Here is a 15140-nt window from a genome sequence, read left to right as displayed (position 1 = left end):
CAGTGCTGTGTAACACAATACAATATAATGCAGTACAGTGCTGTGTAACACAATACAATATAATGCAGTACAGTGCTGTGTAACACAATGCATTACAGCTTAACACAATACACAATACAGCATGGTGTAGCACAATCAAATAGCACGGCATTATAATACGATGCGGTATAACGCAATTGAGCACAGTACAGTCCAATCCGGTATAACCCAATACAGTAGATATACCTACAATACTGCATAACACAATTCAAAACAATGTAGTATGAGGCAGCTCAGTACAATACAACACAGAATTACCCACCTCAGTACACAATGCCATACTGTGTGACATAATACGATACATCACGATATAACCCATCATAGTGCAATTCAACACGGCATGACACAATATAGTACAAGACAATAAATACAACAAAATTCAACTCAGTACAAACGGTAGAATAATAGTGATAATGATAATAATAGTGATAATAAATAATTGTAATGATATTTGTAATGATAATAATGATAATGATAACTGATAGAATGACAATAGTATCGATAACAATACGGTATGACATTATCCAACACAACACAATACAACATAATACAATACAATACAACACAACACAGTACAATACAATACTACACGACCGAGGCGAGGCGAGGCGAGGCGAGACGGTTCAGTGAGGAAGATGGCAGAATGGTTAAGACACCCAGCTGCCAATACAGACAGTCCGTGAGGGTGTGGGTTCGAATCCCGCTCTCGCCCATTCTCCCAAGTTTGACTGGAAAATCAAACTCAGTGTCTAGTCTTCCGGATGAGACGATAAATGGAGGTCCCGTGTGCAGCAGGCACTTGGCGCACTGAAAAAGAACCCATGGCAACAAGAAGTGTTGTCCTCTGGCAGAGTTCTGTAAAAAGAAACTCACCCTGATATGTACACAAACAGAAAAGCATGCACTCAAGGCCTGACAAGCGCGTTGGGTTATACTGCTGTCAGGCATCTGCTTAGCAGATGTGGTGTAGCGTATATGGATTTGTCCGAACGCAGTGACGCTTCTATGAGAAAGTGAAAGTGAACAAGACGGTACAACACGACACGAAACGGTACAGTTCAGGTGGTGGTGTTGTTTTTTCCGACAGGTGTCCGACACAGGGGTGGTGACTGTGAGGCGTGTGATCGACAGGGAACTGGATCCGACCTTCACCTTCACCGTTCTGGCGACTGACCGCGGGGCCCCCACTCACACGTCATCTGCCACCGTCATCATCAACATCGATGACGTCAACGACCACGCTCCAGTATTCACGCAGACCTACTTCAACACAGAGGTAGCTTGTCTGTTTTTGCCTGTCTGTCTGTCTGTGTGTCTGCCTGTTTGTATGTCTGTCCCTGTCTGTAACTCTGTCATGTATGGTCTACCTACATGGTCCGAAAATATCTGTCCACTGACGCAACATCTAGACTTGTCGTTTCTCTCATTCTCTTTCGCCTTGACAACTGTAACTCTATTGTCCGGTTTGCCTGCTTCATCCATTCAGTCCCTTCAGCGCATACAAAACTCTGCTGCCCGACTTGTCCTCAGAAAGAAAAGATCGGAGCACATCACTCCTCTTTTGCAACATCTCCACTGGCTCCCTGTCTCACACCGAATAAAGTACAAGATCAGCACTCTGTTATAGATGTATTCACAGAACTGCCCCTTCCTATCTCTGTGGCTGCCTTCACCTCTACACTCCATCTCTCTCACTACGATCGGCTTCGGATCCACTCTGTTTACGCATACCCAGATTCAAACACTCGACTGTTGGCCGCCGTTCTTTCTCTGTTTCTGGACCTTGCAATTGGAATGAACTTCCTCTTTCGTTTCGTCAAGTGCCCACACTCAGCTCTTTCAAGTCTGGCCTTAAAACCCACCTCTTCCCAAAATAGCCTCCCTTGCCTGCCTCTTCCTTGTCTTTAGTTTCTATAGTTTTAGAGTTATGCATGCGCGTGAATGACTGGTGCGAAAGCGCTTTGATTTGTCTCTGCACAAGATTCAGCGATATATAAATACCATTATTATTATTATCATTATCATTATTATTACCTATCTGTCTGTGCCTGTGTGTCTCTGTCTGTGCCTTTCTTTGTCTCTGTCTGTCTGTCAGTCTGGCTGGCTGGCTGTCTCTCTCTCTCTCTCTCTCTCTCCACCTGCCTCCCTCTCCCCCTTCTGTGGGTGTGTGTGTGTGTGTGTGTGTGTGTGGGTTTTTGTTTTTTTGTTTGGTTGGTTGGTTGGTTGGGTTTGTTTGTTTTTGTTTTTTAGGTTTTTTTTTTTCTTTTTCTTTTTCTTTTTTTCCCCTGTTATGAATCTCTACTAACACCATGCTTTCATTTTATTTAGTATTGTGTAGTGTAGACCCTATTCAGGGCGGGGACTGGATGTAAAAAAGCACACCAGTGCTTATCTATTATCATCGAAATAATTTGTTTTGCCTTGTCTTGGCTTCTCTCTCTCTCTCTCTCTCTCTCTCTCTCTCTCTCTACCTGCCTCCCTCTCTCACATTCTGTTACTCACTTTTCATTAAGTGTTTGCTTCATAGATTTCATGTTTTCATGATCATGACACTTCACAATCTGTACGCAAAATCTGCAAAATGAAAGAAAAGAAAAAACAAAAATAAAACAAGAACAAGGAAGTGAATAAATCAAACGAAAGTAGACACACCAAATTTGATAAACAATGAATTATTAATTTTTGATGAACTTTAAAAAAATCGGTCGAATCAATTACATAATTCTAAATAATCAATGGAAATGAACTGATTAAAATCAACTGATTAATTGAAATCGACTGTAACTGTAATCAATCGACTGATTGATTTCATCGATGATTGGTTGAATGCAAAATGACACACGTGTGTATCTTCAGGTGTCCCTGATCGGGCAGTGTTCCAAAGACATCATACGGTTGACGGCCACAGATGCTGACCAAGGTGTCAGAGGTCTGGTCACCTATTACCTGCTGACTTCAGACGTGAATATCTTCGCCGTGGACGCCGAGACAGGTATATGGGGTGATAGGAGAGGGTGGGGGATTAGGGGGAGGGGGGAGGGCATGGAGGATTGGGGGGGGGGGAGGCCGGGTACGTTTCTGGGGTGTGGGGAGGCGGGGGAGGGGGAAAGGGGGGGGATTGGGGGTGGGAGGGCATGGAGGATGGGGGGGGGGGGGAAGAGGAGACCGGGTACGTTTCTGGGGTGTGGGGAGGCGGGGGAGGGGGAGAGGGGAGGGATTGGGGGGGGGGCATGGAGGATGGGGGGGGAGAAGAGGAGACCGGGTACGTTTCTGGGGTATGGGGAGGCGGGGGGAGGGGAGAGGGGAGGGATTCGGGGTGGGGGGGCATGGAGGATGGGGGGGAAGAGGAGACCGGGTACGTTTCTGGGGAATGGGGAGGCGGGGGAGGGGAGAGGGGAGGGATTGGGGGGGGGGCATGGATGATGGGGGGGGGGGGAAGAGGAGACCGGGTACGTTTCTGGGGTATGGGGAGGCGGGGGAGGGGGAGAGGGGAGGGATTGGGGGGGGGGGCATGGATGATGGGGGGGGGGAAGAGGAGACCGGGTACGTTTCTGGGGTATGGGGAGGCGGGGGGAGGGGAGAGGGGAGGGATTGGGGGGGGGGGGGCATGGAGGATGGGGGGGGAGAAGAGGAGACCGGGTACGTTTCTGGGGTATGGGGAGGCGGGGGGAGGGGAGAGGGGAGGGATTGGGGGTGGGGGGGCATGGAGGATGGCGGGGAAGAGGAGACCGGGTACGTTTCTGGGGAATGGGGAGGCGGGGGGAGGGGAGAGGGGAGGGATTGGGGGTGGGGGGGGGCATGGAGGATGGTGGGGGAGGAGGCCGGGTACGTTTCTGGGGTATGGGGAGGCGGGGGAGGGGGAGAGGGGGGAACGCGGTGAAACAGGGGGATAGAGTGGGTACTTTAATGTAGGAGTAGGGATGCTGTGTCTGTGGGAAGTTTTTGTTTTATTATCCGTTTCACACGCACGTGCACACAGTCAACACTTTACTTGCTGCACGTGCACACGCTCGAACGACACCACGAAACAACACAATGCCGATCACAGCACACACACACACACACACACACACACACACACACACACACTATATATATATATATATATATAGAGAGAGAGAGAGAGAGAGAGAGAGAGAGAGAGAGAGAGAGAGAGAGAGAGATAAATGAATAAATGAATATCTAAATAACACACCAACTAACCTCCACCACCAAACGACCCTCCCTCAGGGGAATTCTCCATCAGGACCGTCACCCTCAAACGGAAAGCCACCCACCTGGTCCAGGTGTCGGCCCGCGACGGAGGTACCCCGTCGCTCTCCGCGGATACCCCTGTCCTCATCCGGGTGGACGGGATCGTGGCTGAGCAGGTGGTGGTCCTCTTCGAGCTTGGCATCACCGAGGAGGATTTCTTGCCGCTGAGGGAGGCTTTCTTGCAGCATGTGCAGGATGAGATGAGGACGACTCATCCTAGAGCCGTGGCCAGACTGTGGTGTGTGGGGACCCGGCACGACGGGTGAGTGGGGTTTGGTTGGGTTTGTTGTTTGTTTGTTTGTAGTTTGTTTGTTTCTCGTTTGTTTGTCGTTTGTTTGTTTGTCGTTTGTTTGTTTCTCGTTTGTTTTTCGTTTATTTGTTTATCGTTTATGACAGTGGAGTGGTGGTCTAATGGCAATGACGTGTCCGCATAGGAAGAGAGATGATCTGACGGCACGGGATCGAATCTCTCGTTCGCTAACATGTTCTCCCCGCCCCCGTACCCTCTCCTTCCCCCCCCCATCCCTCCACTTTCTCTCTCTCTCCACTAGACCTTGTGTGGTGATCTGGACCGCTAGTCTTTCCGATTAGACGATAAACTGAAGTCCCTAGTGTAGCATGCACTTAACGCACGTAAAAGAACCCGCGACAACAAAAGGGTTATATCCCTGGCGAAACTATGTAGAAAATAGCACTTTGATATTGAAACAAACGGCAACAACAAAAAAACTAATACCCTTTCAGACAGAAGAAAGAAAAAACTGGGTGGTGCTGCACGGTGACCACAGGCTCTTCCCCTGAAGACCATCCTGAATCTCACACATTTGTCTTCACACATTTCTTCTGTCATTGCTGTTGTGTGCACATGTCGAGTCAAATGATCGGTATAGGGACAAGCCCAGAGCTTCTTTATTGTGAAAGTATCTGGGTTTGTTCCAATGTACCTTTTATGTACCTGTCTGCTAGCTGAATCGAGCATGAGCAGCATTGACTTGAAGTTGTGTACCTTGTGTATGGAGAGAGTTACCATTCTTTATTGCTTGCACAGTCATGATTACTTCCTTTCACCACGACAGCTTAGCGAACGTGCACGTGTACTTTCTGGAGGACGACAGCACCGAAGATGTCGCCAACAGCAACGCAGACAAGAACTTGGTGACTCAGGACCAGGCTCGCAGAGTGTTCATCGCTGACCCCCAGGGGACTCCCAGTGAGAGGCTGTCAGGTGGGCTGGGGCTGGAGGAATGAATAATCTTCTTCTTCTTCTTCTTCTTCTTCTTCTTCTTCTTCTTCTTCTTCTTCTTCTTCTTCTCCGTTCGTGGGCTCCAACTCCCACGTTCATTCGTATGTAGCCTACTCGAGTGGGATTTTACGTGTATGACCGTTTTTACCCCTCCATGTAGGCAGCCATACTCCGTTTTCGGGGGTGTGCATGCTGGGTATGTTCATGTTTCCATAACCCATCGAACGCTGACATGGATAACAGGATCTTTAACGTACGTGTTTGATCTTCTGCTTGCGGATACAAACGGAGGGGGTTCAGGCACTAGTATGTCTGCACATGATTTTTTTTATTATGTTGACCGGGAGACAGGAAAAATAGCCACCCTTTACCCACAAGGCGCCGTTACCGAGATTCGAACCCGGGACCCTCAAATTGAAAGTACAACGCTTTAAGCACTCGGCTGTTCCGCCCATCGTTAATAATGATATAAATGTTAATCATCATCATCGTAATCATAATGACAATGATGGTGATAATGAAGTGCTCTTCTGTAGCGCTGTTCTCTCAAAGAGGGGTTGAAATCGCTTCACAAAGTGCAACAAGAACAAAAAACAATAGCCAAGAAGATTCACCGAACAAACAAAAACAATAGCCAAGAAGATTCACCGAACAAACAAAAACAATAGCCAAGAAGATTCACCGAACAAACAAAACCAATAGCCAAGAAGATTCACCGAACAAACAAAAACAATAGCCAAGAAGATTCACCGAACATTCAGTCACTCGCTGTATGTAAATTGTTTGTCGTTGTTGTTGTTTTTTAGCGGGGGATGGAGGTGGGAGTGGCGATGTTTGTTTTATTTCCTTTGCTTTGTTTTTTGTATATTTTGTATACTCTGTTGAAAGGACATTCCAATACTTGTGTGTGTGTGTGTGTGTGTGTGTGTGTGTGTGTGTGTGTGTGTCAAACTCAAAGTCACAGTCAAACCTTTATCTAATACGGCACAGTGATTCATGACAAATGTTTCTTTTTAATCAGAGCCACCAGAAAAAGAAAAATGGGTGTGTATTTGTGTGTGGGACTGCTCTTTCCCATTTTTTGTTCAGTCTGTATCGATGAATTTCAGGGACATGTTTCTACTCTTTTTTTGTGTGCGTGTTTTGCTACCAACAGGAAATGAATGGGACGCCTATAACATCCAGAGGGTTAATGCCTACAATGAACAACAGAGGTCGTGGCTGCAGACCACAGAGGGAATCATAATCATGGCCCTTGCCGCCCTGCTCGCCCTGCTTCTCCTCTGCCTCCTCATCTTCATGTGTTGTCGCTACTGCAAATGCGGCGGCTGCAGGCACCCGCGTTACGACCGTGACTGCTGCGTGAGGAGCGAGCAGCACCCCGTGGACCGACAGCCACCCTTGAGGTGGGTATTGAAGTGTCCTCGTCACGCAGTTTAAGTAAGCCTGGTTAGAAAGGGTTAAACGTTCCTTAACCTTTGACTGACATCGGGGCAATGAATGAAAAATCCACTGTGTCAAGGGCCCAGCATTGGAAGGCGAGGCTCAGTCCTCTCCTGGTCTTTTGACTTGCCTGACACACAGCGCACACAACGTTTGAACCGGCCACGGATGAAAAGTCCCCACAAATACATGCACTTGGTGAGATCAGAACCCTCGGCCGGCCAAAGTTCGTGTGTAGTGATGCTAACCGCTTCGCCACGTTGGCGTCCGTGACCGTCTTCATTCATCTCCGGCTCCTCAGCCACGACTCACTCTAATGGTCTCGGTGCTTCCTGAGGCAGTTCAAGTTGGATTGCCCTGGGGCGAATAGTCCTGAAGGGAACTTGAAGCACAACTTGGACGGTCCTTGGAAGGCACACCGACCGGTGACGGTACGGGGCGATCGGGGTCCACACAACTAGTTCTTCAATATTCATTATTGGACGGCTGTCCAGCTTCCAAGACGCTCAAGAAGGATAGGTCGGGGACATTTTGCTCGGAAGGATGTTTCTCCTAGCTACAGCTTATTTCAACAACAGCACGTATTAATGACATTGCAACACAGCTACAACTTTTGTTTTTAGTGCTGGAATGACGTTTCTTCTGTACGGATTATTTTGTGCTTGTCTTTATTGATTTGGTTTGTTTGAACAAGGCATGAGACAACAGATCAGTGTCAGAACTTGTACCAGAGAATCACAGTAAGTATTTGAGGTTGGAGATGGTTTGAGAAGGGCAATTTCTTCCTGTAAATAGATCAGTGTCAGAACTTGTACCAGAGAATCACAGTAAGTATTTGAGGTTGGAGATGGTTTGAGAAGGGCAATTTCTTCCTGTAAATAGATCAGTGTCAGAACTTGTACCAGAGAATCACAGTAAGTATTTGAGGTTGGAGATGGTTTGAGAAGGGCAATTTCTTCCTGTAAAGTAGGTAAAGCATATTTTGCCATTTAACTTTGCTGATTCACTCCGAGGAGGGAGACCATTCAGTGTGGCTCCACGATTGAACGGTTATTGTCGTCTGTAGGGGGTGCTGTGGGTGGTGTTCCTACCTGTGTTGAATCACAACAGGCACTTCTGAACGCCACCGAAATGATGCACGTTACTCAACAGCAGTGCAGGGTCTCCTTTAGTGTGTGACCTTGGGCGACCTGATACCGATAGCTCTTTGTTGAGTCACATGGACACGTGTTGATGTGAAATAGGGACTTTTTTGGGGGGGGCGGGGGGGGGGGGATTCGAAGTAATGCATTACCCGTCTGTCTTTCTGTCTGTAGGTCTCTGTCTCTGTCTTCAATCACCGATATGTGTGACGGGACATTAAACAAAAATTCCTTCCTTCTGTCTCTGTCTCTGCCTGTCTGTCTGTCTCTCTGTTCCACTTTCCCTTTTTCCTTCCAAACAGCATTCTTCCATGTCCTTCATAACGACCAAGCAGACACAATAGCAAAAAGGGGAGCAAAGAATCATACAGATAATATAAAAATATATTTATTGCCCATTGTCATACAAGGAAATAAACAATATACTAGAAAGAGACTTTTATAGGTGCTTAAATTCAAGTCTAAAACATCGTCAGTTAACTCTCTCAGACTTTGGTCCGATTCGCAGACCAATTCTGAGTTTAACTCTCAGACTGTTATCAAATTCATTACGGACCAAGTATTGTTCTAATGTCAAGTGCATATGCTTTAGTAACCTGACAATTATGCATATAATTTTTGACTGTAGCTTGATGAAGCCTTATGTACACGAAAGTGTGTCTTAGCAAGTGACTGAGAACGTTAATGTTTTTGACTTTTTGCATTCGTTATCAGTTGTTTTGCATGTTAGTTTAACAACTTCTCTTTTACGAGGTCCTTTAAGTAATTTCCTAAAAGTGTATTTACTTTTTGTTTTTCAAATTTCACCCTCATTTCACCCTCATTTCACCCTCATTTGCCCAGTTTTCCCCGACTCTCCTTTCATTCACATCTCCCACCCCTTCTAACCGATAATACTCAAATGTATTCATAAATGCTCCAGCAAAATGTCTTCAATCACCGATGTGTGTCGGGACATTAAAACAAATTCCTCCTTCCATGTTTTACATGCGAGTTGTGCAGTTGGTTGTGTTTGTTTTTGCTTGTTTGTTTTTTTGTTGGTTGGTTGGTTGGTTGTTGTTGGGTTTTTTGTTATTGTTTTGTTTTGTTTTGTTTTCTTTTTGTTCTTGTTTTTTTGTGGGTTTTTTTTTTCATTCCTGTCAGTTGTTCAGTGTATCAGTGAAAAGCATGCACTGTTCTGTTCCAGACGACCAGCCAGTGTAGCGGTGAGCCTGAACGACGGTAAGTATTGTGTATGGTATATGTGGGTGTGGAAGGGGACGGGTATGGGGGTTTGTGGGGGGTGGTAGGTGGGGGATGTGTGTGCGTGTGCATGCCATTGTATTTATGTGTGTATGTAGGTGACAGGCATTGTTTATGTGCATGGTTGTGTTTTTATTTATTTGAGGAAAAGCACACCGAATGTATGTTTTTTCACCCATCTATACGTATATATATACATATACCAAAAGAGAAAGAGATAGAGAGAGAATAGTCATGCGTTTATGTGTGTGTTTTAGTTTTTAGCATCATCTACAGCGAGGTATAAACGGCGCGGCTGGTATTTTTGGTCTGAAGGAAGAACAAGCATACGTTTCTGTGAGTTGTCTACCCTGTTGTGCTACCATTCCAACGATTGTGTGTAATTTCAGTGCTCAGTTCGTACATCTGACCAGTCAGCAAACGAGAAACAGATGTGGGTTTTTGGTTTGTTTTTGTTTGTTTGTTTTGTTTTGTTTTTGTTTTTTTGTTTGTTTGTTTTTGTTTGTTTTTTGGGGTTGTTGTTTTTTTTAACTTATTTTCAAATCGAAGATTTTCGAGAAACAGATGTTCTTCAACATTTTTTTAAAATCAGACAAAGATTTACAGATACAAATATAACTGAAACATAGGGTGAGTTACAGCGTTATACTCTGAGTAATAAGCATTGGACACCACGGGCAAAATAATCAATATTCATTCACACAACGATTCCATCAGATATTGTAATGCTTAGTTTACAGCAAGCCAGTATCAGCAAGTATTCATTCACATACGAGAAAGAGTTGGTCATGTGTGTACTTTGACACCCAGTCACACGGTTTGATTGTTCGGGTGGTTGGTTTGATTGTTCTGGTGGCTGGTTTGATTGTTCTGGTGGCTGGTTTGATTGTTCGGGTGGCTGGTTTGATTGTTCGGGTGGTTGGTTTGATTGTTCGGGTGGCTGGTTTGATTGTTCTGGTGGCTGGTTTGATTGTTCGGGTGGCTGGTTTGATTGTTCGGGTGGGTGGTTTGATTGTTCGGGTGGCTGGTTTGATCACCAGGTAGGAATGCTGGCTGACTTGAGAAAATTAGTGGATCGGTCCATCATTTGAGTCGGTGATTGAAGTCCTCCGTCTGTTAGGAGTGAAGGACCGATTGATTTGATGTGTGATGTATTTGGTCACCCTTCTGTGCAGGTGATAAAGGCCCTGCCTGGACAGGGAACCAAGGACTTCACGGCGCGCCAGATGTCCCTGATTATGGCGGACCGAAGGTGTGTGTGTGTGTGTGTGTGTGTGTGTGTGTGTGTGTGTGTGTGTGTGCGTGTGTGTGCCAAAGAGATTCCACACCCCCACTTCAGTTGAAGATGATGATATGGACACTTAATATAGCGCCTGTCCTCGGTCGGAGAGTGAGTTTTAAGCGCTTTGCAAACACGGAGTCATTTGCACAACAGGCTGCCTACCTGAGTGGAGCCGACTGACGGCTGCCTTTGTGCGCTCATCATTCGTTTCCTTTATTATTCAATCATGTGTCAGTCAAGCACATATACAGGCATGTAGCATTTTGCGTGTATGACAGTTTCGTTTATTTACCCCGCCATGAAGGCAGCCACACTCCGTTTTCGGAGTTTTTCATGGTGGGTATGTTCTTGTTTCCTTGTCCACCGAACGCTGACATGGATCACAGGATCTTTAACGTGGGCATGTGATTTTTGCGTGTGTATACACGCGAAGGGGGTTCAGGCACTGGCATGTAGTGCCCGTGTACTATCCGTCACTGAGATGTAATGGTAGTTTATTTAATGCCCATTTGCTATCCGTCACTGAGATGTAATGGTAGTTTATTTAATGCCCATTTGCTATCCGTCACTGAGATGTAATGGTAGTTTATTTAATGCCCATTTGCTATCCGTCACTGAGATGTAAAGGTAGTTTATTTAATGCCCATTTGCTATCCGTCACTGAGATGTAATGGTAGTTTATTTAATGCCCATTTGCTATCCGTCACTGAGATGTAATGGTGGTTTATTTAATGCCCATTTGCTATCCGTCACTGAGATGTACTGGTAGTTTATTTAGTGCCCATTTGCTATCCGTCACTGAGATGTACTGGTAGTTTATTTAATGCCCATTTGCTATCCGTCACTGAGATGTACTGGTAGTTGATTTAATGCCCATTTGCTATCCGTCACTGAGATGTAAAGGTAGTTTATTTAATGCCCATTTGCTATCCGTCACTGAGATGTAATGGTAGTTTAGTTAATGCCCATTTGCTATCCGTCACTGAGATGTAATGGTGGTTTATTTAATGCCCATTTGCTATCCGTCACTGAGATGTAATGGTAGTTTATTTAATGCCCATTTGCTATCCGTCACTGAGATGTAATGGTAGTTTATTTAATGCCCATTTGCTATCCGTCACTGAGATGTAATGGTGGTTTATTTAATGCCCATTTGCTATCCGTCACAAAGATGCAGGATCTTTAACGTGTGTATTTGATCTTCTGCGTGCGTATACACACGAAGGGGGTTCAGGCACTAGAATCTGGTACTCATTAGCTATCTGTCACTGAGATGTAATGGTGATTCATTTGGTACCCGGTCTCCCTTGGACTTGAATATGTCAGTCTGATTTCTTTTCTCACTATAGGAGTTAATAACGTGTTTTCTTTTTTTATTTCAGCCGGCGTGGGGAAACTGGTTCTGGGACAGTTCACATCAGTTCTGATCACAGGAACTCTTCGGCCTGGGGCTGTGCAGTGAATGACTTCATCTTGTGTCGTTTTGGTGTTGTTGTTTTGTTTTTTGAAATATTTTGAACCAACGAACATTGAGATTATTGTTTCTGCCCAGCCCCCTGTTTCTGTCTGTCTGTCTGCCCCTCTGTCTCTGTCTCTCTTTCGCTCCGTCCCTCGGTCTGTCTCCCTGTCTGTCTGTCTGTCTCTCTGTCTGTCCGTCTGTCTCTCTGTCTCTGTCTCCCTGTCTGTCTGTCTGCCCCTCTGTCTTTGTCTCTCTTTCTCTCCGTCCCTCGGTCTGTCTCCCTGTCTGTCTGTCTGTCTCTCTGTCTGTCTCTCTGTCTGTCTGTCTGTCTGTCTCTCTGTCTGTCCGTCTGCCCCTCTGTCTCTGTCTCTCTTTCTCTCCGTCCCTCGGTCTGTCTCCCTGTCTGTCTGTCTGTCTGTCTGTCTCTCTGTCTGTCCGTCTGTCTCTCTGTCTCTGTCTCTCTTTCTCTCCGTCCCTCGGTCTGTCTCCCTGTCTGTCTGTCTGTCTCTCTGTCTGTCCGTCTGTCTCTCTGTCTCTGTCTCTCTTTCTCTCCGTCCCTCGGTCTGTCTCCCTGTCTGTTTGTCTGTCTCCCTGTCTGTCTGTCTGTCTGTCTGTCTCTCTGCCTCTCTGTCTCTCTACCTCTCTGTCTCTCTGTCTCTCTATCTCTCTGTTTCTCTGTCTTTGTCTCTGTGTGTCTGTGTCTGTTATGTGTCTTTCTCTCCGTTGCACAGTCTCTACCTCTGTCTGTCTGTCTGCCTGTCTGTCTGCCTCTCTCTCTTTCTCTCTCCCAATTTTTTGTTTGTTTGTTTTTGTCAGTTTTGTTTTATTTGATTGATCACAGTACATATCAGCTGCACGCGGATGTTGTTTTTTTCTTTTGCAATTATCAGTCGTATCTCATCTGTCCATGTAATCTAGAAATGATGTGCATCATATTTCCTCTTACCTGTTCTTTCTCCTATTTTTTTTCCCAAAACAGACCCGTCCGTTTTTGCCGATACTGTGCATTTCAAGTTGCTTTTAAGTACTTATGAGTTGAAAATGGGTCTTTTTTTTTTTAGCTGTTTTGTTGTTATGCATACTTCCGCTTTTTATTGTTTATGAAGTGATTTTTTTTTTTTTATTGTTGAATGCCTCAGTTTTTGTCTGATTTGTTGTTTCCATGCATGTCATTTTGTCGGGTTTTTTTCGGGGTTTAGTCATTTTGATGTATGCATTTTTGTCTGGTCCGGGTTCTTTGGGTTTTTTGTGTGTTTTTGTTTTGTTTTGTTTTTTCTTTTTCTTTTTTTGTAGCTGTTTCTATTGTTTTTGTTGTTGTTGTTTGGGTTTGTTTTTGTTTTTGTTTTGTTTTTTGGTTTTTTCGTCCATTTTGAGCCCAATGCTTATTAGCTCTGAGAGAAAGAAAAATAAGAATTGGCTTGCTGACATCAATTCAGACAGTACAGACCAGAACTTATTGGTTCGGTAATAGTTTTTAAATCGGAGACTGGCATATAGACACTTTGTAGATGGTAGTCTAGTTATGCTCATGCTTTGTTTTGTTGGGTTTTTTTTCTTTTTTTTTTATTGTTACTTATTTTAATGATACACATTCTCGTCGTAAGTTGGAGTGCTTATAGCGTTAGAGGCATCTCTGTAGTAAGTCAGTAGATACAGTGTTGTTCTACGTTAACTTAATTTTTCAAGGGATTATTGTCTAGTTTAGGATTTCGATTTCCTTGTTCTTCAGCTAAAGCTAATGAGTGGATGATTACTACATCGGTCTTGGATGGCTCTGTGGAAAAGAGGGAGCTGTAATGTTGACCCAGACTGAGATTCATGTCAGATGCATTTAAACGCGTTGTCCTTTTGGCTGAATTGTGATCTTGTGCACAATGGACGAGACCAATTTCTTTTCATTAATGCATGCGATATATTTGTCGTATCACTGTTTCCAGTGACAACATATCGTACTTCTATTTAATTCCCAATTACTTCTACTTTAAGATATGCTACAGTTGGAAGAGCTGCAATAGCAACACAGTGTTTCATTTTGCATTCACAGCAATGTCAATTATTGTCGCTTATCTTTCTGATTGCAATTTTACCACAATGGGGTTTTCAGTATTGGGTATACATTGTTGTATTGCAATATCAGAATCGCAATGTTAGGAATGAAGTCTCTTTTTTTTTTTAGTCCACTGTAGAGGGAACTGCAAGCTACAGAAGGTATCTTTTATTTTTTGTAAATACAGAGAAAAATGATTCAGTGTATTATAAGTTGATTTGTTTTCATATCTGTTTCCTTTTTTGTGTTTCCTTGTTTATTGTTTGCTGAGAAGGATCAGCAGAGCAGACAGGCTGGTGTAGAGAGGGAGTGCAACTTTGGGTAAACACCTTGGAAATGTTCAAACCATGAGGCCACAACTGTAGACCATGCCGAATACATGTGGAAGAGACTACACAGCATGACACGTGGTGCATGTGGGGAGACTACACAGCATGACACGTGGTGCATGTGGAGAGACAGCATGACACGTGGTGCATGTGGAGAGACTACACAGCATGACACGTGGTGCATGTGGAGAGACAGCATGACACGTGGTGCATGTGGAGAGACTACACACGTGGTGCATGTGGAGAGACTACACACGTGGTGCATGTGGAGAGACTACACACGTGGTGCATGTGGAGAGACTACACACGTGGTGCATGTGGAGAGACTACACATCATGACACGTGGTGCATGTGGAGAGACTACACAGCATGACACGTGGTGCATGTGGGGAGACTACACAGCATGACACGTGGTGCATGTGGAGAGACAACACAGCATGACACGTGGTGCATGTGGGGAGACTACACAGCATGACACGTGGTGCATGTGGGGAGACTACACAGCATGACACGTGGTGCATGTGGAGAGACTACACAGCATGACACGTGGTGCATGTGGAGAGACTACACATCATGACACGTGGTGCATGTGGAGAGACTACACAGCATGACACGTGGTCGCATGGTTGACGATTCATTCAAATATTTGAACAGTGTAAC

The 15140-nt window shown here is 45.1% G+C and overlaps 1 protein-coding gene across 1 annotated transcript in view; it reads left to right on the top strand.

The window, feature by feature from the left end:
• Positions 1–12107, top strand: part of LOC143284952 (protocadherin Fat 4-like) — a 76374-nt gene extending 64267 nt beyond the window's left edge. The window contains exons 53-60 of the mRNA XM_076592113.1: positions 1127–1315; positions 2896–3031; positions 4270–4555; positions 5370–5518; positions 6693–6942; positions 9308–9392; positions 10539–10617; positions 12028–12107. Coding sequence (XP_076448228.1) covers positions 1127–1315; positions 2896–3031; positions 4270–4555; positions 5370–5518; positions 6693–6942; positions 9308–9392; positions 10539–10617; positions 12028–12107 — 1254 coding nt within the window. The remainder of the gene's footprint in view (positions 1–1126; positions 1316–2895; positions 3032–4269; positions 4556–5369; positions 5519–6692; positions 6943–9307; positions 9393–10538; positions 10618–12027) is intronic.
• The last annotated feature ends 3033 nt before the right edge of the window (positions 12108–15140 follow it).

The sequence above is a fragment of the Babylonia areolata genome, chromosome 8, assembly GCF_041734735.1.
Source record: "Babylonia areolata isolate BAREFJ2019XMU chromosome 8, ASM4173473v1, whole genome shotgun sequence".
Taxonomy (NCBI): Eukaryota; Metazoa; Mollusca; class Gastropoda; order Neogastropoda; family Buccinidae; genus Babylonia; species Babylonia areolata.
Note: the sequence above shows the minus strand (reverse complement) of the source record. Positions and strands in the feature narration are given on the sequence as shown.